This window comes from Littorina saxatilis, linkage group LG1, assembly GCF_037325665.1.
Source record: "Littorina saxatilis isolate snail1 linkage group LG1, US_GU_Lsax_2.0, whole genome shotgun sequence".
Lineage (NCBI taxonomy): Eukaryota > Metazoa > Mollusca > Gastropoda > Littorinimorpha > Littorinidae > Littorina > Littorina saxatilis.
In genome coordinates, this window is record NC_090245.1 from 82353158 (window position 1) to 82376845 (window position 23688).

Consider the following 23688-nt stretch of genomic DNA (forward strand, 5'->3'; position numbering starts at 1 on the left):
TAACTCTGTATTCTTATTTTGATAGATTAGCGTAGGACTGTAGCGTCCGGTCAGAGAGATAACTGGCGATAGGCGTTGAGCGATGATTGATTAGAATGATATCCACGCAGCTAAGTCTCCTTGCGCTAAAAAAATAAAAATAAAAAAGAGGAATGAGGAATTACGAAAAATAACGAATGTTGCTCTGAGGGGTACATAATTATGTCAGCAAAGAATAGGCGAACTTGGTAGTACAGTGACTTCGAGTTGTTCGTTCCGGCTGCAGCACAGAATATATATATGACTAGAATACTTCGCCGGGAAGAAGTAGAGCACACACACACACACACACACACACACACACACACACACACACACACACACACACACACACAGACAGACAGACACAAGTCGTATATATATATATAGATAGATACACAAAAATACTCAGCCATTTGTCCTTGCGATAAAAGATGCAGAAGGAGGCATGATGAAAAAGAACTAATGTTGCTCTATTGCCAGCAAAGAAAAGGCGAACTTGGTAGTGACTTCGACTTGTTTGTTCAGGCTGCAGCACAGAATATGACATTAAAACACTTTCATCACATTTTGGTTAAAGAAAAATTAGTAAGAAAATACAGGGTGGCATTAAGTACAATAGAAACACTTGGGACCACATGACCCACTCAGCTATTTCTCCCAGCGACACGAGATGAAGAGAGAGGCATGATGAAAAAAAAAAAAGGAAGACTTTGAAGTCAGAAGCTAAGCGTAGTAATACCGGCAGTGATCCGACCGCACAATATTTCCCTTCCCCTCTGATGCCATTGCATACGTCCCTCCCATCATGGTCCTATGATCATGGACTGTGCTTTGGACTTGTTTCTCTGTGTGTCCATAGGCGCAGTGAGCTTGCAGAGTTTGGATATTCCACGATGGTCACACTGTCTCTATGCCCCACAGTGCTTTTTTCTGTTACACAGCCGAATAGGAACGTGCAACATAAAATTGTGTTTCAGTTTTAAAACTGTTTATCTGGAATTTTGATAAATTATTTAGAATTGAATGCACGACTTCAACACTGAGCTCGAAAACTCGTTTTGAATGGGAAACGTTTCCTTTTATTAGACTGAAAAAGTGTGTGAAAGTGAAAGCGCTGCCTCAATCATTGAATATCACAAACGATTACTGTAACCGCGAGCTGTAACTGTAACATGGTTTATTGTTGCTATTTCTGTCTGCTGTCTCGACAAAACATACCACAGCCTCAATTTGCTGCAATACTTACACATCTTGGCAGTATATAGTATCGTTGAAAAAGCCTCTGGTAGGAAAATGGAAAATCAGATCAGATTTCCAGCGCCTGTGTGTTGTTGATCTGTCTCCAGAAACTTTCCTCGCGTCGATTGCTATTTTTACTGATTGCATGCCATCTATCGATACTGGATCTCCTCTCCACCCAACCCCTCTCCAACTTCCCTCATATGTCAATTTTGGTCTTATTCTTTTTTCCAGCAGCACTTTCACCCAATAGCTTGCTGCTGCCAGTGCCTTCTGTTCTTGCAGGTCGATGGTAGGTCGATCTTCACTGACACTCTTCTGGTGCACATATGTATCTGGGTCGCTCTGCTTGGTTTGAAGGGTAAGGTCGTTGCTGTTTTTTGTCACAAGGATTTCCATTACTGTCTACGCTTTGTCTTCCACTGAAGTTACTGGTATTTTTTCGGCGTGCACACTGGAACCTATTCGCTGTAGTTGGTTTTTTTGTTCTCTTAAAGGGTAAGATTATGATATTAATACGCCACCTACTTGTATAATTATATCAGCGCGAATTCGAAAGACGATTCACTTACTCTTGCAGTAACTATTCATGCTCTTGAGCAATCGATCGTGAAACAGATTTTGAGTTGTCTGGTTGCTATTTGACGAACAGATTCATTATACTTGCTCTGATGAAAAGAATACAACTATTTATCTCTGCCTCACTATGGGGGACTGGTAGGCTGCGTTGCTGTTTTGTTTGTTTCTCGTCTAGCAAGGTCTTGTAAATAGTACTTTCTTTATGAAAAAACAAGAAAGGTATTTTGTTGGAACGTTTAATTATTGACAAAACAAAACGTTACGTTCACAGATATATCGACCCAACGGTCTTTTAAGTGCACAGACAAACACTAATTAGACAAAACTTATCTGACAAAAAGTTCTGCTGCTTATAGGGAAGACACAAGCGAGGCAATGATTGGATTGGATTGGATTGGATAAGATTTACAGTCCAGTGAGGTTACCCTCATGGAAATTCGGGCTGCTTTCTCCCCGGGGAAAGCGAGCTGCCATACATACGGCGCTACCATATTTTTTTTTCCTGCATGCGTGTATTCATGTTTCCTGAGACTTAATGCCGTGTGAGATGGAATTTTTTTTACTTTATTCCAAGTCCCACGGGTATTTGATGGACATTTTTATCTATGCCTATACAATTTTGCCAGGAAAGACCCTTTTGTCAATCGTGGGATCTTTAACGTGCACACCCCAATGTAGTGTACACGAAGGGACCTCGGTTTTTTGTCTCATCCGAAAGACTAGCACTTGAACCCACCACCTAGGTTAGGAAAGGGGGGAGAAAATTGCGGCCTGACCCAGGCCTGAACACGCAACCTCTCGCTTCCGAGCGCAAGTGCGTTACCACTCGGCCACCCAGTCCATGAAATCATTTAAAAAAAATCATTATTATGTATATGTCCTTCAACTACAAAGAAAGTTATTGAATGAAGTCGACGTACTTTTGAATGTTTAGTTTTTTTCTATAATCAAACATTCGAATAACTAACCCTAACTGTTTTTTTATTGATCATTTTTAACATTTTTTGTATTGAATCTGGCTTTGATGGCTAAGATTATTGATTCGTGCCTGTGCCTCATTGGCTTTTGATTTTATCTCGTTTCTTCTGTCATTAATTTTGTTGTTTTGTTGTTTGCGTGACCCTTTGTCTCCGGTCGATTACAATATTGGATTGCTGCTTAAACCAGACTTGAAGGGTAAGGTCATCTGCTGTCAATTTATGTTTGACAGTTCCTGTCAGATGGCGTTAGTTGTTTCGGGCGTTTGTTTATTCCATTAATCTCTCCCTCTTTGTCTTTGTCTCTGTCTCTCTTCTCTGTCTGTCTATTGTTTGACTGTCTCTTACTCTCTGTCTCTGTCTCTGTCACTCTCTCTCTCTCTTCCTCGTAAAATAAATTTCAATTCAATTCAATTCTCTCTCTCTCTCTCTCTCTCTCTCTCTCTCTCTCTCTCTCTCTCTCTCTCTCTCTCTCTCTCTCTCTCTCTCTCTCTCTCTCTCTCCTTCGCTGTTGTCTATTGTCTTTTGTTGTGACATTTAATAGTCTAATGTTCAGAAATTCTTTATTTCAGAGCGGCTTCTGTTGTTTTGACTTGATGTTCTTAAACGCAGGTGCTTGTTCGGGATTGAAACCAGAGTTCGTTAGTTCCATTTTTGGCATTTGAAGCCTGTTTCTGTGTGTTGGTGCCCCATTAGTGCACTGGTACTTTGTTTGCTCGTCGATACAAGGGTTCGGCCCAGCATTGACATGCGCATTTTATTATTGATTGTTCGTTTAAAAAAATATCTAACGAAAGATCAATCTATCAGGCCATCAGTAAATCAGACAATCCATCAAGTTTTAAAGAATATCAAAAGAACGATTAATCTATCAGACGAGCGGTCAATCAATCAATCAATCAATCAATCAATCAATCAATCAATCAATCAGTATATCTATAGTCCATATATTAATCGACGTTGTTAAAAAAAGGAGAGAATAATGAACAATTAATCAATCAATTAATGAATCAATCAATCAAGCATCTAATCAATCAATTAATCCATTCCTTCTGCGCGTCATGGTTTGCTGGTGCACAGTCTTCGCATGCCATGCACGCGGGCATTCTATGCTTTCAGCTAAAACTAGACATCGCCCAGGTTGCACAGTCTTTTCGCATGCCATGCACGCGGGCATTCTATGCTTTCAGCTAAAACTAGACATCGCCCAGGTTGCACAGTCTTTTCGCATGCCATGCACGCGGGCATTCTATGCTTTCAGCTAAAACTAGACATCGCCCAGGTTGCACAGTCTTTTCGCATGCCATGCACGCGGGCATTCTATGCTTTCAGCTAAAACTAGACATCGCCCAGGTTGGCAACAAACCAGCTCTTTCCAACGATCTATACACCCACACTTGTGAGCAGGGACGTTGCAGAGAAAGTTTTCTTTTTGGAAACTGTTGTGCTCAAGTCTGAACATTTCGCAGAGCCGTGCGGGTGTGCTTGGGATCGATTTTCGCAAGAGTTGCCTGAACTTACTGATTTGCCCTCTGCATTGCATTAGGATTGTGTGCCTCGTTGCCCGAAATCAGACAGGTTTGTGGGGTTGTTTTTGTGTCAGGTCCCATGTGTGGGCCGGCTAGATAGAATACATGTCGGAAGCTGGTTGGTGATTTGTTGTAGTGTGTGTGTGTGTGTGTGTGTGTGTGTGTGTGTGTGTGCGGTGTGTGTGTGTGTGTGTTGTGTGTGTGTGTGTGTGTGTGTGCGGTGTGTGTGTGTGTATGTGTGTGTGTGTGTGTGTGTGTGTTGTGTGTGTGTGTGTTTGTGCGTGTGTGTGTGTGTTTCAACTGAACGCAGTGTTGTGTTCTGATTTAGTGTTCGGAAATGAATAAACTCGTAAAACTTAGTGGGATGCAGGGCACAGATTGGGTAGTAATAAAAGCGATCCGATAAAGCAGGGATAAGGTTGAACAATAGAAGGGTTTTTATCTTTACTACAGATACAGTTAATGTTTTCTTCCAGGAGTTGATTTTGGTTTATTTTGCCTTTTTGTGTGTTTTTTTTTCTCGTTGGAAGCTCAGCTATCAGAAGAGCACAACCTCATGAGTGTCTGCCATTGCGAATATGTTACGCTGGACGTACAACGACCATGAATCTTAGATGGTTTGAATTGTGAAGCCCAGGATGGTTTGCTTCTGCCTCATTCAAGTGTGTGTGCGTGTGTGTGTGTGTGGGGGGGGACCCCTTACGCGCGTTTGTGTGTGTGGAAACTGCATTCCTTTGTGTGTGTGTAAATCGAATTTCTTTGTATAGGCTATATATGTGGACATCGATTTCTTTTCAGATTTCCGGAAATGGCAAGTATCGACAAAACTATATTTACCTTTTTGAAAGGTTTTGTGATCCAGGGGCCGCGTCTACTTTGATTGCAAAGCTAACAAGAGGTGCAACATTATGTATATCCCTCGTGGCCGAAAACTCTGTCTGCTTTGCCTTTTAGCATGAATAAACGAGCTGAAGAACTGCTAAAAGCAGTCACTAACCGTCACGGCTGTGGCTCAAAGATCACAGCAAAGAACAGCACATCTAGACTTTGATTTCTTGGATTTACGTATGCTGTGATCAACTGATTGATTTCAATACACGAGTTGTCTATGTGTTTTTTTTAGCTTGCACTTTGTCCTCTGTTGATCCGTATGTTGATCCTGTCTTCACAATTACTGATGGGACACGGAATGTTGCAACGTGTTTGAGGCGCTGATGAGCCTTCTTGTGAACATTTCGTTCATATTTGACACGGGTAAACTATTCCTCTCATCAACACAGATCTTGCCACGCTAATACAGGGAATAAGACAATCCCTCCCCTAGGACACATACCAACAATCATCATGTTATTTCTGTCTGTGTGTTTTCAGGCTGGAGGAAGAAGCGGAGACTCTGCTGAAAGACAGCGACACCCAGGACAGCTCTATCGGTGGCCATTGCACCACGCTGTCAGCCGACACGTGCAAAATGTTCCGCTCCCGAAACGACGGGGAAAAGGGGACGGCGGGGGGCCGTAACAAGGACGTCAACATCCCTCTGGTCAGGGACAGGGACAGCGATGAGGCTGCTGCTATCAAGGTGAGAGAGACGAAGAAGAGTCGTCTTTTTTGTGTGTGTACGATCGGTGCAAGATTGGTTGCATTTTGGCAACATATCGAGCAGAACGTTTGTTCAGACCGGACGCTTAAACATACAGCAAGATTTGTTGCATTCTGACGACATATCGAGCAGAACGTTTAAATATACAGCCAGATTGGTGGCATTTTAGCGAGGTTTCGAGCAGAATCTTTGTGCAGACTGGATGCTTGAATATACAACATTGGTGGCATTTTAGCTAGATTTCGAGCAGAACCTTTTTTCAGACTGGACGCTTAAAGGCTGCCATGTTCGTAGCGTTCATTAATTAATTCCTATTGTTTACATGTGCCAATAATGTTATAAAACTGTACCTAAGGGGATATAATAACGATTGGCTGTAGCTTTCGAACACAGAAAAAATTATTTCAGTATTGCAAAGTGGTGTTGATAGTGTCGAATGTAAACAGAACAGTCTCAAAGTGAAAGTGGATGTTTTCCGGAAATTGCGCAGGCGGAAATATACGATCTCTCACAGCACATAATTATTCGCAAGAATAAGGTCACGTACAGGCTTCAGCTGACAAGCTACAAGTACATCTAATTTTCTAATAGGCCTATGTACTCACGTGTCCAGCAAAACTTTGGCGAGTTCAGCATCCCCTTTGTACTTGGTTCTCAATTTGAAGCGATGGGCCTCTGACGAAAACAATCTTTGTTGCGTGGTGAAGAGTCCACCTTCTCTTCTCAGCAGATTTAGTGGCCTTGACAGCTTTAGACGGGTTTACTTCTATCTTTTTTGCCATTGTACGCAACCGCACTTTGACTGTCTCCGACGCCATCTTTGATTTACGAAACATCACGAAGTGACGTCAACGGTCTAAAAATAGCCAAAGTCCTGGAGAACTGTTGCTAAACATAGCAATAAAGAATTAATTATTTCTCGTGATTGGTAAGGACTTCAAACCTAAAACTTTGCAGGAAGCTTAATTTATACATCCCCGCAACGATGGGAAAAGCCCTGGAAGTAATTAAACTAATTAAATAGGACTAAATGTCAGCCTTTAAATATACAGCAGGATTGGTTGCATTTTAGCGAGATTTCGAGCAGAACGTTTGTTCAGACCGGACGCTTAAATATACCTCCTTCCCGTGTAAACCATCATGTACACCACAACAGATCTGTCCAGGTTTTATATAAAATAAAAGCACACTTTAACGTGGGACATATCCCAAGAATGAACAGTGCAGACCAGGGATTTTTTTTAAATTACATTTTATTTTACAGGTGGATACTTGTGTCACTTGCAATATTAATTCAGCAAAAACACGAGTAGGACAGTGCCTAGCAATAATCATTGATAAACAAAACCAGGGGTTCATTTGATCAAAGCTGAAAAATATGTTTTTGTACAGGTTGATACATGTGACAATTGCAAAATTAATTCAGCAAAACATTTAACTGAAACAACTGTTTTTCTCTATTCGTGTCAAGTCATGTGGTGTTTTTTTTAACTTGTGCTACGTGATGGCTTTAATGTCCATTTAATAACTGTTCTGCCGGAAACCGCTCTTGTAACAGGGAGTGCAGAAATAATTCTTGACCTCAAATGATAAAATACTGTGAGTACGTGCATGCATGGCGGTTCAGCTAACACAGGTAGCCACTTAACTGCTGGTGTCATACAGCATGCATGGCGGTTCAGCTAACACAGGTAGCCACTTAACTGCTGGTGTCATACAGCATGCATGGCGGTTCAGCTAACACAGGTAGCCACTTAACTGCTGGTGTCATACAGCATGCATGGCGGTTCAGCTAACACAGGTAGCCACTTAACTGCTGGTGTCATACAGCATGCATGGCGGTTCAGCTAACACAGGTAGCCACTTAACTGCTGGTGTCATACAGCATGCATGGCGGTTCAGCTAACACAGGTAGCCACTTAACTGCTGGTGTCATACAGCATGCATGGCGGTTCAGCTAACACAGGTAGCCACTTAACTGCTGGTGTCATACAGCATGCATGGCGGTTCAGCTAACACAGGTAGCCACTTAACTGCTGGTGTCATACAGCATGCATGGCGGTTCAGCTAACACAGGTAGCCACTTAACTGCTGGTGTCATACAGCATGCAGGTCTAGGCGAAAACACACCCACAGCACGTAATAATTGCCCGTTAATGTGATAACTTGTTAGCATTCCTCGTCACGATTTTGTCCGTGCAAATAGTTTAGAATGCCAAGTGTGAAGTTAAGCATTCGTTTCTGTAGGTTAAGGTACACTTTTGTGTGCATGAAAGGAAGAGAGAGAGAGAGAGAGAGAGAGAGAGAGAGAGAGAGAGAGAGAGAGAGAGAGAGAGAGAGAGAGAGAGAGAGAGAGAGAGAGAGAGAGAGAGAGAGAGAGAGAGAGAGAGAGAGAGAGATTAGTTTGTTTGTTTGTTTGTTTGCTTAACGCCCAGCCGACCCCAAAGGGCCATATCAGGGCGGTGCTGCTTTGACATATAACGTGCGCCACACACAAGACAGAAGTCGCAGCACAGGCTTCATGTCTCACCCAGTCACATTATTCTGACACCGGACCAACCAGTCCCAGCACTAACCCTATAATGCCAGGCGGAGCAGCCACTAGATTGCCAATTTTAAAGTCTTAGGTATGACCCGGCCGGGGTTCGAACCCACGACCTCCCGATCACGGGGCGGACGCCTTACCACTAGGCCACCGTGCCGGTGAGAGAGAGAGAGAGAGAGAGAGAGAGAGAGAGAGAGAGAGAGAGTGTGTGTGTGTGTGTGTGTGTGTGTGTGTGGATGGCTTGGATCGTGTGTGCTTCTGTGGGAAAGAGGAATCTGGATTAATGACAAAAATGATGACACATGTGCTCCTATTTCACGAGCTTACTTTGAAAATCTTCAGCATTCGCAGCCGTCTCCGCCTGCGTTGTTGTTGGCAATAATGTGTTGGAGTTGAATGCTCTCGAAAATGAAGGAAAGATGTTGGAAAGGCTGAGAAAAAAAAATTCCGATCAGACCTTCACAAATCAAACTTCAAGCAATTTATTTGCGAGCAGCAATAGACTCATTGCGAATGAATCACGAACAAAACATGCTCAATGGTTTGGGTCAAAAGGATAGCGTTTTCCCTTATTAAACAAACCCAACAACAACTAATAAAATCAAAACAAAACAAAAATGATTGAAGCAGCAAGGGCCAAAAATGTTATTCCCTGCAATTGAATGACTTCGGTTAGCATTGCTCATGAGGGAATGGAGACATAGTTAAATATGGAATTTCGCGCTGAATACACACACAAAGAGTAGCGGAATTGTAAGAGTTTTATGCCAAGGGCACGTGAAATATCACCAACACGCACAACAGTCCTGTAGCTTGCCAAAAAGTCCAACAACTATATGCTTAAATGCGAACAACTTTTATAAGCGAATGGCAGAGTTTGGAAGTGTATGTTTCAGTGTGGTCGATTCGTATTTAACCCAACAAAAGCGTAGTTTTTTTTTTTACAAATATTTGATTTTATCTCCAGAAATAGCCCCGTGAAACTGACGTCACAGACTGAAGGAAGAATTAAACTTTTGAGGTTCATTCAGTGTGACTACGAACTTCATACGGGGCAGTATAAGGAGATAAGCAATTTTTAGGATAACAGAGTGCATGTCTTAATCATCTTGTTCATGTCTATTCGCTGTTAACTCTTGTGTATTAATGCTTTTGTCTTGCATTTTGATTGAATGCATTACTTTATGACTCTAGTTCCTTATATTTTGCCTTCGTAGTTATGCATATTTCTTCATGACTTATTTGACTAGGTATGCATATGTCTTTAATGAAGTTGTTTTCAGCTAAGGTAGATTATTACATTCCTCTTAAAACATATTGATGTCATTTTTCGTTTCTTTTTGTCTTTTTGACGCATTGGATGACTTTCTCTAGCTATGCGTAGTAAATAAACTGTAAAGAGGTTTGCATATGACTTTTGACCAAGATACTTGCAGACAAAAGGAACGATGTACGCCAGTTTGTCAATATTCTTTTGCAATACATTTCTCCTGGTGTTCCTGTGTAACTTTCAAGATCTTTCAACACATGGGTGTTATTTTCATATATTACCCTGTCTATAAACAGCGCAAGACGTCCTCTGCCAGAGAATCTACTGCCGAAGTCGAATCTCGCGATGAAGAGGTACCATTCTTGTGTGATTTTTGCAATTATATTTAACCCTGTTTTTGCAGTTTGCACACACTTTTCTTCTTCATACTGGTTGCAGCAATAGAATATGTAACACTGAGTACGTCAACGAGCAGAGGGTGTTTTTGTGGACACTTTTGAAATTAGGTTAATACATTTTTTTTTCCTTACGAATTTCAAATAACAATACCGCTTACATATAGTTGAAGCAAAGAAGCATTACAACCTATGCTCACACGCGTGCTCTTAGAAACAGTATAAGGTAAGATTTGGAAGACGATTACCATGGAATGTACAAAGTTAGTACAGTCTAAACTTTTGAAATTTGCACCCTATCAAAACAGAAGTGAGACCGGGGATAACTCAGGGCTTGATTACTATGGCAATCCGAATGGTGCAAAAGTCCCTTTTAGCTCTTGATGTCTAAATAACACATTATTTAGCTAAATAACGCGTTATTTAGCTAAACAATGCTTTATTTAGCTATATCATGCATTATTTAGCTAAATAATGCATTGTTTAAATTAAACAATGCATTATTTACAGATACAGAAAAAAGAGAGCCCAGAGCACTAAATAATGCATTGTTTAGCATAAATAAGAGATTGTGTTTGTAAATAACTCATTATTTATAAATAATTACGCGTTTTCTCTAAACAATATATTATATGTAAATAAAGTGTTATTTAAATAAATAAAATATTATTTAGATAAATAAAATATTATTTATCTAAATAAAATATTATTTAGATAAATAAAATATTATATGTAAATAAAATATTATTTATCTAAATAAAATATTATTTATCTAAATAAAATATTATTTAGATAAATAATTTATTATTTAGATAAATAATTTATTATTTAGATAAATAATTTATTATTTAGATAAATAATTTATTATTTACTGTTTTTGCCTTGAAATAGTATTATTACACTAAATAATGCTTTATATAGCTATATAATAGGTTTCCGCTATATAATTCATGATTTGGTAAATAATACATTATATACCGTAAATAAAATATTATATACCGTAAACAATGAATTGTTTAGCGCATCGCGAAGCCGTTTTTTCTCTTGTTGTTTTTTTCCACGTGTTTCCGTGGATCCACGAGAGCTCTGTTGATTCTCAAACTGACCAATCAGACAACTAGCATCTGTACACTAATTAAAGTCCCATTGTTGAGTGTGACGAAAACTCGTGGTGACGATTTTAAAACATGTTGGGTCACGCATGGTCCAATCTTACATGGTCCAATCTTACATGGTCCAACCTTACATGGTCCAACCTTACATGGTCCAACCTTACATGGTCCAATCTTACATGGTCCAACCTTACATGGTCCAACCTTACATGGTCCAATCTTACATGGTCCAATCTTGCATGGTCCAATCTTGCATGGTCCAACCTTACATGGTCCAATCTTACATGGTCCAACCTTACATGGTCCAACCTTACATGGTCCAATCTTACATGGTCCAATCTTACATGGTCCAACCTTACATGGTTCAACCTTACATGGTCCAATCTTACATGGTCCAATCTTGCATGGTCCAATCTTACATGGTCCAACCTTGCATGGTCCAACCTTGCATGGTCCAATCTTACATGGTCCAACCTTACATGGTCCAACCTTACATGGTCCAACCTTACATGGTCCAATCTTACATGGTCCAACCTTACATGGTCCAATCTTACATGGTCCAATCTTGCATGGTCCAACCTTGCATGGTCCAATCTTACATGGTCCAACCTTACATGGTCCAACCTTACATGGTCCAATCTTACATGGTCCAATCTTGCATGGTCCAATCTTACATGGTCCAACCTTGCATGGTCCAACCTTGCATGGTCCAATCTTACATGGTCCAATCTTACATGGTCCAACCTTACATGGTCCAACCTTACATGGTCCAATCTTACATGGTCCAACCTTACATGGTCCAACCTTGCATGGTCCAATCTTACATGGTCCAACCTTACATGGTCCAACCTTACATGGTCCAACCTTACATGGTCCAATCTTACATGGTCCAACCTTACATGGTCCAACCTTACATGGTCCAATCTTACATGGTCCAATCTTGCATGGTCCAACCTTACATGGTCCAACCTTACATGGTCCAACCTTACATGGTCCAATCTTACATGGTCCAACCTTACATGGTCCAATCTTACATGGTCCAATCTTACATGGTCCAACCTTACATGGTTCAACCTTACATGGTCCAACCTTACATGGTCCAACCTTACATGGTCCAATCTTACATGGTCCAACCTTGCATGGTCCAACCTTGCATGGTCCAATCTTACATGGTCCAACCTTACATGGTCCAACCTTACATGGTCCAACCTTACATGGTCCAATCTTACATGGTCCAACCTTACATGGTCCAACCTTACATGGTCCAATCTTACATGGTCCAATCTTGCATGGTCCAATCTTGCATGGTCCAACCTTGCATGGTCCAATCTTACATGGTCCAACCTTACATGGTCCAACCTTACATGGTCCAACCTTACATGGTCCAATCTTACATGGTCCAACCTTACATGGTCCAACCTTGCATGGTCCAATCTTACATGGTCCAATAATATATATGGACCATGTAAGATTGGACCATGTAAGGTTGGACCATGTAAGATTGGACCATGTAAGGTTGGACCATGCAAGATTGGACCATGTAAGGTTGGACCATGTAAGATTGGACCATGCAAGGTTGGACCATGTAAGATTGGACCATGTAAGATTGGACCATGCAAGGTTGGACCATGCAAGGTTGGACCATGTAAGATTGGACCATGCAAGATTGGACCATGTAAGATTGGACCATGTAAGGTTGAACCATGTAAGGTTGGACCATGTAAGGTTGGACCATGTAAGATTGGACCATGTAAGGTTGGACCATGTAAGGTTGGACCATGTAAGATTGGACCATGTAAGGTTGGACCATGTAAGGTTGGACCATGTAAGGTTGGACCATGCAAGGTTGGACCATGTAAGATTGGACCATGCAAGATTGGACCATGTAAGATTGGACCATGTAAGGTTGGACCATGTAAGGTTGGACCATGTAAGATTGGACCATGTAAGGTTGGACCATGTAAGGTTGGACCATGTAAGATTGGACCATGCAAGGTTGGACCATGTAAGATTGGACCATGCAAGATTGGACCATGTAAGATTGGACCATGTAAGGTTGGACCATGTAAGATTGGACCATGTAAGATTGGACCATGTAAGGTTGGACCATGTAAGGTTGGACCATGTAAGATTGGACCATGTAAGGTTGGACCATGCAAGATTGGACCATGCAAGATTGGACCATGTAAGATTGGACCATGTAAGGTTGGACCATGTAAGGTTGGACCATGTAAGATTGGACCATGTAAGGTTGGACCATGTAAGGTTGGACCATGTAAGATTGGACCATGTAAGATTGGACCATGTAAGGTTGGACCATGTAAGATTGGACCATGTAAGGTTGGACCATGTAAGGTTGGACCATGTAAGATTGGACCATGTAAGGTTGGACCATGTAAGATTGGACCATGCAAGGTTGGACCATGCAAGGTTGGACCATGTAAGATTGGACCATGCAAGATTGGACCATGTAAGATTGGACCATGTAAGGTTGGACCATGTAAGGTTGGACCATGTAAGGTTGGACCATGTAAGGTTGGACCATGTAAGATTGGACCATGTAAGATTGGACCATGCAAGGTTGGACCATGCAAGGTTGGACCATGCAAGGTTGGACCATGTAAGATTGGACCATGCAAGATTGGACCATGTAAGATTGGACCATGTAAGGTTGAACCATGTAAGGTTGGACCATGTAAGATTGGACCATGTAAGATTGGACCATGTAAGGTTGGACCATGTAAGGTTGGACCATGTAAGATTGGACCATGTAAGATTGGACCATGCGTGACCCAACATGTTTTAAAATCGTCACCACGAGTTTTCGTCACACTCAACAATGGGACTTTAATTAGTGTACAGATGCTAGTTGTCTGATTGGTCAGTTTGAGAATCAACAGAGCTCTCGTGGATCCACGGAAACACGTGGAAAAAAACAACAAGAGAAAAAACGGCTTCGCGATGCGCTAAACAATGAATTGTTTACGGTATATAATATTTTATTTACGGTATATAATGTATTATTTACCAAATCATGAATTATATAGCGGAAACCTATTATATAGCTATATAAAGCATTATTTAGTGTAATAATACTATTTCAAGGCAAAAACAGTAAATAATAAATTATTTATCTAAATAATAAATTATTTATCTAAATAATAAATTATTTATCTAAATAATATTTTATTTAGATAAATAATATTTTATTTAGATAAATAATATTTTATTTACATATAATATTTTATTTATCTAAATAATATTTTATTTAGATAAATAATATTTTATTTATCTAAATAATATTTTATTTATTTAAATAACACTTTATTTACATATAATATATTGTTTAGAGAAAACGCGTAATTATTTATAAATAATGAGTTATTTACAAACACAATCTCTTATTTATGCTAAACAATGCATTATTTAGTGCTCTGGTCTCTCTTTTTTCTGTATCTGTAAATAATGCATTGTTTAATTTAAACAATGCATTATTTAGCTAAATAATGCATGATATAGCTAAATAAAGCATTGTTTAGCTAAATAACGCGTTATTTAGCTAAATAATGTGTTATTTAGACATCAAGAGCTAAAAGGGACTTTTGCACCATTCGGATTGCCATAGATTACATGTGGCAGGTATATAATAGGAACAGTTGTTGTCGCCACAATTGTGAGCCATGAAGAAGAATTTTTGTGCTAGGTTTGTTTGTTTGCTTAACGCCCAGCCGACCACGAAGGGCCATATCAGGGCGGTGCTGCTTTGACATATAACGTGCGCCACACACAAGACAGAAGTCGCAGCACAGGCTTCATGTCTCACCCAGTCACATTATTCTGACACCGGACCAACCAGTTCTAGCACTAACCCCATAATGCCAGACGCCAGGCGGAGCAGTTGTGCTAGGTGATTTTCCAGGGACTGATTCTTTGACGTACTCAGTGTTTGTGTAAATTGCATATTTTTCTTCGTGAGGGCACGCACAATTTGAATTTGATCCGGTCTTCGACTGGGATTGTTGACACTTTGGAGTGATTCCAAATCACAGTTTTGGCTGTTCTGTGAATTATGTTGGGTAGTTTTTTTTTCTCCATTTTGCTGGTTTGTTTGTTTACGTGTTCGTAAATTTGCTTAGTATTTTGTTTTTGTATTTTTTTTTTTAATTTAATATTTTCTCAATATAATCAATTTCTTCTCTCACGCAAATGCTTCTTTGTAGTTTTAGTAGTGATTTTTTTCCCCTGTGGTTTGTTCGCTAATCATAATTGTATTTTATTTTGAGGGTTTTGAGTTTGCATGCTTGTAGTTGTTAGATTTGTACTTTTATTCAATTTTTCAAACGCGGCAAATTACATGTGCCCATCCTTTGAAAAAATATTGTTTAACAAGAGGCGAAGCCATCAAGGCTCACGTAAGAAATCGACAAACAGTAACACAAACTCAATCACTCCGTCACACACACACACACACACACACACAGAGAAAGAGCATAGGTGAAACTGTGCAAGAAAGCGAGACACTAGATCTAGATCTGTCTGTCTGCATGTAGCCTACTTACAAGGACACGACTGCCAACTAGTCTCGGCGCGCTCAAAATAATAATGACCGAGACTGTCAGTACTTCCTTCGCGTGACGTCTAACCCTCTTACGTCATAATGTGACGTCAATGTAATGTGACGTCTTCAAATGTTAGAGTTTCTACCACAGACATACACACGCACAGACGCACGCACGCACGCACGCACAGACAGACAAAGTTACGATCGCATAGGCTACACTTACGTGAGCCAATAAAATAGTTGTATACAGTACCAATGCTTGAAAGATCAATTAGTATGCACATAATCGGTTTAAGCAAGTGTCAGAGCAGTGTAATTTTAAACAATGACCAATAAAATGTCACAGTAATATTAAACAAATGTACTTGAAGACGGTTTATTTGATAATTATTCCACTGAACTGAACTGAACTTTATTATACAAGGATTAATGACTGAGCAGTACAAAGACCTCTCCAAGTTTTGGTCTTCCTTTATCACACAAATAACCATTCAAAGTAACTCAAAGGTACCTTATTATTTTTTGCTTCGTGTGTGATATGCACTTTTAACATCTTTGTTGCCTACAGTTTACCTGTATGCTGTGAGTTTGAAAATGTGTCTTTCAGACTACTTAAGCTTTACTTGCTGTTACTAAATTAAGTCATCTGCAAACTGAGCTTATTTTTGTTTTACTTGCCGGTACGAAATTATCTGTTGTGCAGACTTCTTTTGTTTTAATTGCTATAAATGAATTATATTCTGTGCAGCTTATGAAAGAACTGTACCTCAACATTTCACCGTTTACTTTTATAAATGACACACGGTTCTATCATCATCATATGGATCTACTTGTATCAATTCTTAAATGTGTTAGCAATATGTGTTGGAGTTACCGTCAGTTTGTTTACATTTTATCTCAGGACATTCTACAACCCTTTTGCATTTGACTCACAAACAAAAACACATAAAAACAAACAGAGAAACAGGAACAGGAACGAACAATTAAGTAACACGAACACTCATTCTGTGCCAAAATAGGCCAGTTAGCTATTATTTGTTCTTTGACAAACCTTTACACCACTATGCAAGTGTGTGTGTACTTGTTGGGGTATTCTGTACTTTAACTAAAAACTTTCATACACGATATGTGGAAGAAGTCTGTGACACGAAGTTCCGGAATGGAAAGTCCCAATACCTTCCCTTTTTGCGATCGTCGTCTGAAAAGTGTCCCAGTTTACGCAGTTGTTTTGTTGCTTTCATATTTCCCTGAGAGAAAAAAAATTAGAACAATTCTTGATAGCTCTTACACATCATTATCGCCCGATTACGTCCCTTTATAGAAACGTCGTCTGATAATGCCCCAGATCGCAAAATGTTTGTGTTGCTTCAGTTCAAAACTTATTGACATCTCTGTAAAATCAGAGTCTTCCGAGCTTCGATTGCGCTCCATGCGAAGCTTTTTCATGCTTGTTAAGCAGACCTGTCTAGTGCAACTGATTAGTCTCTCAGCAGTTTCGGCATAAACCTATCAGCATGTGTTTTGGCAGGATAGTATCATTAATGCCTTTAAGCTTTCAGGTTCATGTATGCTTTTCATTATTTGCGTTACGTGACCGCTGATGCAGTCCTATTTTGGTTGGTAAGTAAGAGGCTTGCTTTGTTTAGTCTGCTTCTAGAAATGAGAGAGAGAGAGAGAGAGAGAGAGAGAGAGAGAGAGAGAGAGAGAGAGAGAGAGAGAGAGAGAGAGAGGGTGAGAGTGAGAGAGAGAGACTGTTTATGAGTGTGTGCGTGTGTGTGTGTGTGTGTGTGTCCGTGTGTGTGTGTGTGTATGTGTGTGTGTGTGTGTGCGTGCGTGCGCGTGCGTGCGTGCGTGCGTGCGTGTTCATCAACAGTTAATTGACTAGAGTTGGGTAAGCCGGTTTCGTCACAGTCGAACGCAGAAGAAGAAGAAGAAGAAGAAAAAGAAGAAGGGTAAGCCGGTTTATCTGTTGTTGTTTTGTGGCATTCGACTGGTATTGGTGACGATAATTACCCCCAAGTATTGTATTGTAATTGCATGAAGCAAAAAACATTGTTTTAGACAGACGTGATGGCGCGCTTTCATGATGACGGTATCGTCAAGTACATTCATCTGTCACAAACAGATGCCTTTCCGTCGTTTGGGACGCACATCCCAGTTCACTGAGAGAGAGAGAGAGAGAGGAGAGAGAGAGAGAGAGAGAGAGAGAGAGAGAGAGAGAGAGAGAGAGAGAGAGAGAGAGAGAGAGAGAGAGAGCGAGCGAGAGAGAGAGAGAGAGAGAGAGAGAGAGAGAGAGAGAGAGAGAGAGAGAGAGAGTGGGGTGGGAGTGGGCAAGGGAGCGAGGGAGAGAGACAGCTTTCATTTAGAAGGAGCGTGGCTTGCCATATAAAGTCGTCTTTTGTCCAAGAGAAAGGTAAAAGCTTTTCAAAAGTTTTTGTCTTTTACTGATGACTACGAAAAGCAAGCTGCCAACATCTCTGCTTCCAAATATTTCATCTATACTCTGCCTGCTTTTACAATAGTATTTACGGCTTCTTGATTCAAACGAATTCTCTATACCATGCTGTTTCGACTTTTTTTGTTCTGTTGTATAAGGCCTTATACGATAGTAGATTCAATGAAATGTCAACCCTCTTCAGAGACGAAGAAATGGTTTGTTCGTGCACTCTTATTAATGTTGTCGAAGATCACTAATGATAGCAGATTCATTAACCCTTATTTTAAAAACACAAGACTGATTTGTTCGTGCACTTTTTTAAGTGTTGTCTAAGATCACCAATGATGGTAGATTCAATAAATGTTAAACCTGTACTTTGGAAAGACAAAACATGCTTTGTTCGTGAACGCTTATGGTTGTACGCATTAATGGTCTTCCCAGCATTAATATCTTCCCAAAAGGAATCCATTCATGCAGTGTTCGAGGTTTTATTCCTCAGTGAGATTTTGGCCTCAGACACCCCGTTCTGAATGACAAGTAACTGACAATGACGATTGGAAGTTCGTCATTGTCTAACAATGTTTGTGAGTCAGTTATTCTTCTTATTCCCTCACGTGTTCACGCTGCCAGCCTCTCTTAGCACGTCAAACATTGGCAGTTTTGTCACAAAGAGCTATGCGATTGTGTTAGCATTTGATTATGTATTGCAGATAAAAACGAGAACCTAATTAGTCAGAGTGACGTGTGTAATTTTGGCATTGCTTTTGATGGTATCGGTTGTGATCGACAAGAAGAAGAAGATGTTATCGGTTCTGGCAGGAGTAACAAATGCACTAAATTTAGACGCAAATAGGCGTTTGTTGTAACTGTAATTATTTCCTTCAGAATAATCGATTCTACTTAATGGTTAAATGTGACTAGATCGCAAGCCCAAAGGGGTATTTTATCGCTATTACAGCCATGCATTCGAGAGCGGGAGTACAAAGGTTCAGATTTGACCTCAGAAGTGTTTATAAATACGTGTTGTAGCTAATCGAAACGCATTCTTGATGGGTATGGTGTGCAAATAAGTTCATACTAGCATCAGAATGCTAAAGTTTGAAGGAAAGTAACTTCTTCCGCGTTCGATATTTATGGCCGTCATATCGTCAGATCGGTGGCTGCCATGAAGTCCGCAGTCTTCAGCAGTTCGGCAGCGGGTCCCCAGAGCTTGGTGCCCAGGCTGGTGTCTTCTGGCCAGTAGTGCTGGCGTGCTGTCTCCAGGTGTGGGCAGGTCTGTAGAATGTGCTGTGTTCCTCTGAGCCGCACTCACATTGGGCTGTGTCGCGGAGTCCCAGTCTCTTGAGGTGTTTTTTCAGTCCACAGTGACCAGTGCGCAGGCGAAGAATGGTGGTCTGGCTCCTTCTGTCCAACGAGTTGATCTGGTCTTTCTGTGGGCTGTAGTTGTTGTCAGGAAAGTAACTGATTTCCCACAGGAAAAAACAACAACACAAGACTAAACAATTGTATCAGGCTGTCTTTGTTCAAGGTCATGGTTACGAGAGTGTAGTGATTTTTCCTGCCCAGGAAGGAAATTGTACTCCCCCTACCCTGATCGTTCCACAAAGTGTGATGGTCGCCATTGCTCCCTTTGCCAAGAAATAGTGTTCTCGGAAGAGAGGGGCTAGATCTGCGTAGTACCAGATATTGCATCGTCTAAGATTAAAGGGAGAATTCCTCAACAACAACAAAAGGCCCTCAGATCGCTTCCAAAGTTATACTATAAGATTCTGAGTCACAAATAATGCTACCGCGCCGGAAAACTGCCTTCTCTTTGTTTTAAAAGCTTAACTAAATGTAGTAAAAAATAAAAAATAAAGGCAAAGAAAATGCACTCTTGGTCAGAGTTGGGTTGGGTTACTTCCACTGAGTTACTTCCCTTGTTTGTGTACGTGATGCGGTTACTACCCCCCGATTCATCAAATTCGCTAGAAACTCCCCCAAACAGTCAGATCAATAGTTTCCCTTTAAAGTTGGGAAGCTAAGGCTGTATTTCTTATGCAGGGTACAAAAAATGCACGGTCAAAGATTGTGTCACTCCTGTGAGCAATCAAGTTATTGGGTGGTCCATTTTTGTTGACTGTACTTCTTTGGTCTGTCAGGTTTGCGCACTCATGCCGATGAAACCGGCAAAGCAGAGATCAGATTAGATCAGTTATTGCTTCTTTGACGCTCAGTCAGCCGCGATGGTATAAGTTTCGTGTTGTAGTTTGTCGCTAGAGATTATTTGTTTTAAGATAATAAGGGATTATATTAGCGAGAGAAATGTACAGGAACAATGTTGCGATACACTTCCCCTACCCCTTGTCTTTCGGGAAAAGTGTTATTTTGTATATATTGTAGTATTATTAGCATTCGTAGGGGTAATTTCTGTCATTCTTGCTTTCTTTTTCGGGCCTTCGTTCGAGTGTTTGTAGTTTTAGAACACAGCCTCTTGCAGCGATTTTTGTGTATGGCATAAAGTATAAACAGGAGTTTCTTTTCACAGACAGAGAATCTGCAAATATGTTTCTCCGGGAGGCAAGTCTGCGACAGAAATGGAGAAATTTGTTTTTACAATTCTTACGCGCTACCCATTTTGCATACCCTCCAGTACGAAGGTGAGGGTCAAGTTCCCGTTAGTATGAACTTAAAAAAGAAAATTAATCTGGGTGGACTAGAGAAAAACAAAAGTGGGTGTTAAGACTCACGTTCCTGTCAGTCTGAGCTTTATACAGAACCTTATTCTGGGTGAACTAGAAAGAAACAGTGAAGATACCAAGTTCCTGTCGGTCTGAAGTTTACAATATACGTTATTTGCATTTTTGACCCAAATATGACATTGTACACTGATCGAAGTCAATGAGTGTCGAGATCTGTGTCAAATGCAATGTTTTGGCCAACAATGCAAATACATTTGATGTACGTGTTGATGTATGTGACTCAGAATGCTTCTTATTTTACGACTGAACAAACACAAACATGCAATATGTTTTAGTCTTCGCAAGCCGCCTAAATATGAGTTGTAGTTGGCCTTCAACAGCACATTGCTCCATGGAGGGAAATCCGAATGTCCAATCGATACATGGAAGCTTGTTTTGGACTGGAGAAAACAAAGAAGCTACGAAGGTAAGAGTCAAGTTCCTATCAGCATGGACTTAAACGAAAGTGCATTGTGTATGGACTCAGGGAAGCGGAAAATACAGGACGAGTCAGTTGTGTTAAGAGGAGGTGAAAAATGTGAGTCACTAAAGGCAACCTTCACACCAAGCGTGCTCAGCTAGCTAAGGGGACGCAATCAGACACCCATGAGTAACCCCCTTTCTACGCCAGGCCTCAACCAATCGATTCGCGCCATGTACCCGATGCGCAACCAATCAATTACAACCTCCCACCACAGGGTTAACCAATCAATAGTTTCCATTTAGTCATCCTGTACCAATCAATTGGCTCGGTATTCACGTGCTGTTCTATTTGCTCGGCGACTTTGAGAACTTTTTTTTTTTAGGCTATCGATAAACACTTGGTTTCGCTTTTCGGGATGTAAAGTGACAGTTATCGATAGCTTGTTAAATGTGCCGGGCCTGATTACTCTTTTACTTCGCTGAGTTCTATTTTCACTGGGGATCATCGTTCTCCACCAACAAGCCAAACGTCCGGCCAGTCTCAGAAAATCCACAATGGCCTCATTCGTGCAGAGCAATCACTCTTCTTGTCAACTTATGACTGTTTGAGTTTTTCTTTGTGCTGAGCGAAGCAATTGAATCAGGCCAAGCCGTAATCGAAATCGATCGGTTCAATACGGCTGGAGCTGTTCGTGGTGGCTTTTACATATGGGGCAGACCGCCATCTTTGTTACTGACACTTCCTTTTCTTACTTCACGGTTGTACATCTAAAGTTGGCCAAAAAATTATTGCAACAAATTTCAAACCCAAATTAAAGCATTAATTCATGCCAGAGAAGGCCGTTCACTTAACCTTCAGGATAACCTTTTGGATTAAATATTTCTTTTACAGGGAGCACGTGACCGCCGCTCAAGTAAGGGTATCCTCAAAATCGACCAGACAAAAACGGAAGAGCCGAATGAAAAATCGACAAAAAATCACAATAGGCAAAACTTTGCAACTTTGACATACGAGAAGAAAGTCAAACCAATTATCTACCCTGAACAGATTATTTTGTTTTGCTACCTTGTGTATTTCGCGTGCTATGCTATTCCTACTGATGCAGGTGTCGATCGCAAGAGCGGTCAAAAACGGAACGTTTTACGTCAATTTTTATGGGTATCATGTCAAAAAGCGCTACATTTTAGCAATGACTTGGTGGATTGCTTTGAAACTTTCAGAATATTTTACCAACATACTAGAGATACTTCGTGCGAAAGTTTGGATCGTTAAGGTTATTTATCCAGATGTGACGCAATGTTTCGGAAAATGTTGTTTAACTTGTCATAGGATTATTCACTTGTATCCAAAAAATTCATGACTTTGCATATCTGCAGATAAATGATTGATACAGATTCTGTCTAAGTTTCATTTGTGTGTAACTGCTGGCGTTAATTTGCTAGTCATGCAAACACATGAGGAAACAAGAGGCGAAGCCTTCAAGGCTCACGTAAGAAATCAACAAACCGTAACACAAACTCAATCGCTCCGTCACACATACACACACACAGTAAGCATAGGTGACACGGTGCAAGAGTGCGAGACACTAGATCTAGATCTGTCTGTCTGTAGCCTACTTACGGGGACACGACTGCCTGAGATGGCCAGATCGACACTGCGATTTCGACAGCGCTGCGCTTCCTCGCGCAGACACTGGAAACACGCTGTGCAGATTAACCTGTAGGAAATCTCCTTTGGTATCTTCTTTATCTATTTTTCTGGAGCTCTATACCACAATCCTTCACGCGATCTGACCTAACCTTGACCCCTGACCTGGTCTACATACCACACACGACACAAACCAGTCACCTGTTTTTACACCCCCAAAACCCCCCACCACCCGTTTTCTATGGATACACACTTTAACTACATACGTTCCGACGAAATGTTGATCATTGCTTCAATACTTTGAAGCTGTTGCTTAAATAATAACCAGTATTTTGGTGTTCAGTCAAATGTTAAAGTTTCTACCACAGACAGACATACATACATACATACATACATACATAAATACATACATACATACATACATACATACATACATACATACGCACGCACGCACGCACGCACACACGCACGCACGCACGCACGCACGCACGCACGCACGCACGCACGCACGCACGCACAGACAGACAAAAGTTAGCATCGCATAGGCTACACTTACGTGAGCCAAAAATGGAACGTTCACGCTGTTTCGCGCTTACAGCTGTTATCGCTGCGTGCCTCTTAAAACATGCTAC

General features: G+C 40.7%; 1 protein-coding gene across 1 annotated transcript in view; it reads left to right on the forward strand.

Annotated features, from left to right (window-relative positions):
- Window positions 1-4130: 4130 nt before the first annotated feature.
- LOC138981530 (myogenesis-regulating glycosidase-like) overlaps window positions 4131-23688 on the forward strand; it is a 124915-nt gene continuing 105357 nt past the window's right edge. Inside the window, exons 1-3 of the mRNA XM_070354480.1 lie at window positions 4131-4394; window positions 5717-5924; window positions 10057-10113. Of these exons, the coding sequence (XP_070210581.1) occupies window positions 5814-5924; window positions 10057-10113 (168 nt within the window). The 5' untranslated portion in view covers window positions 4131-4394; window positions 5717-5813. The remainder of the gene's footprint in view (window positions 4395-5716; window positions 5925-10056; window positions 10114-23688) is intronic.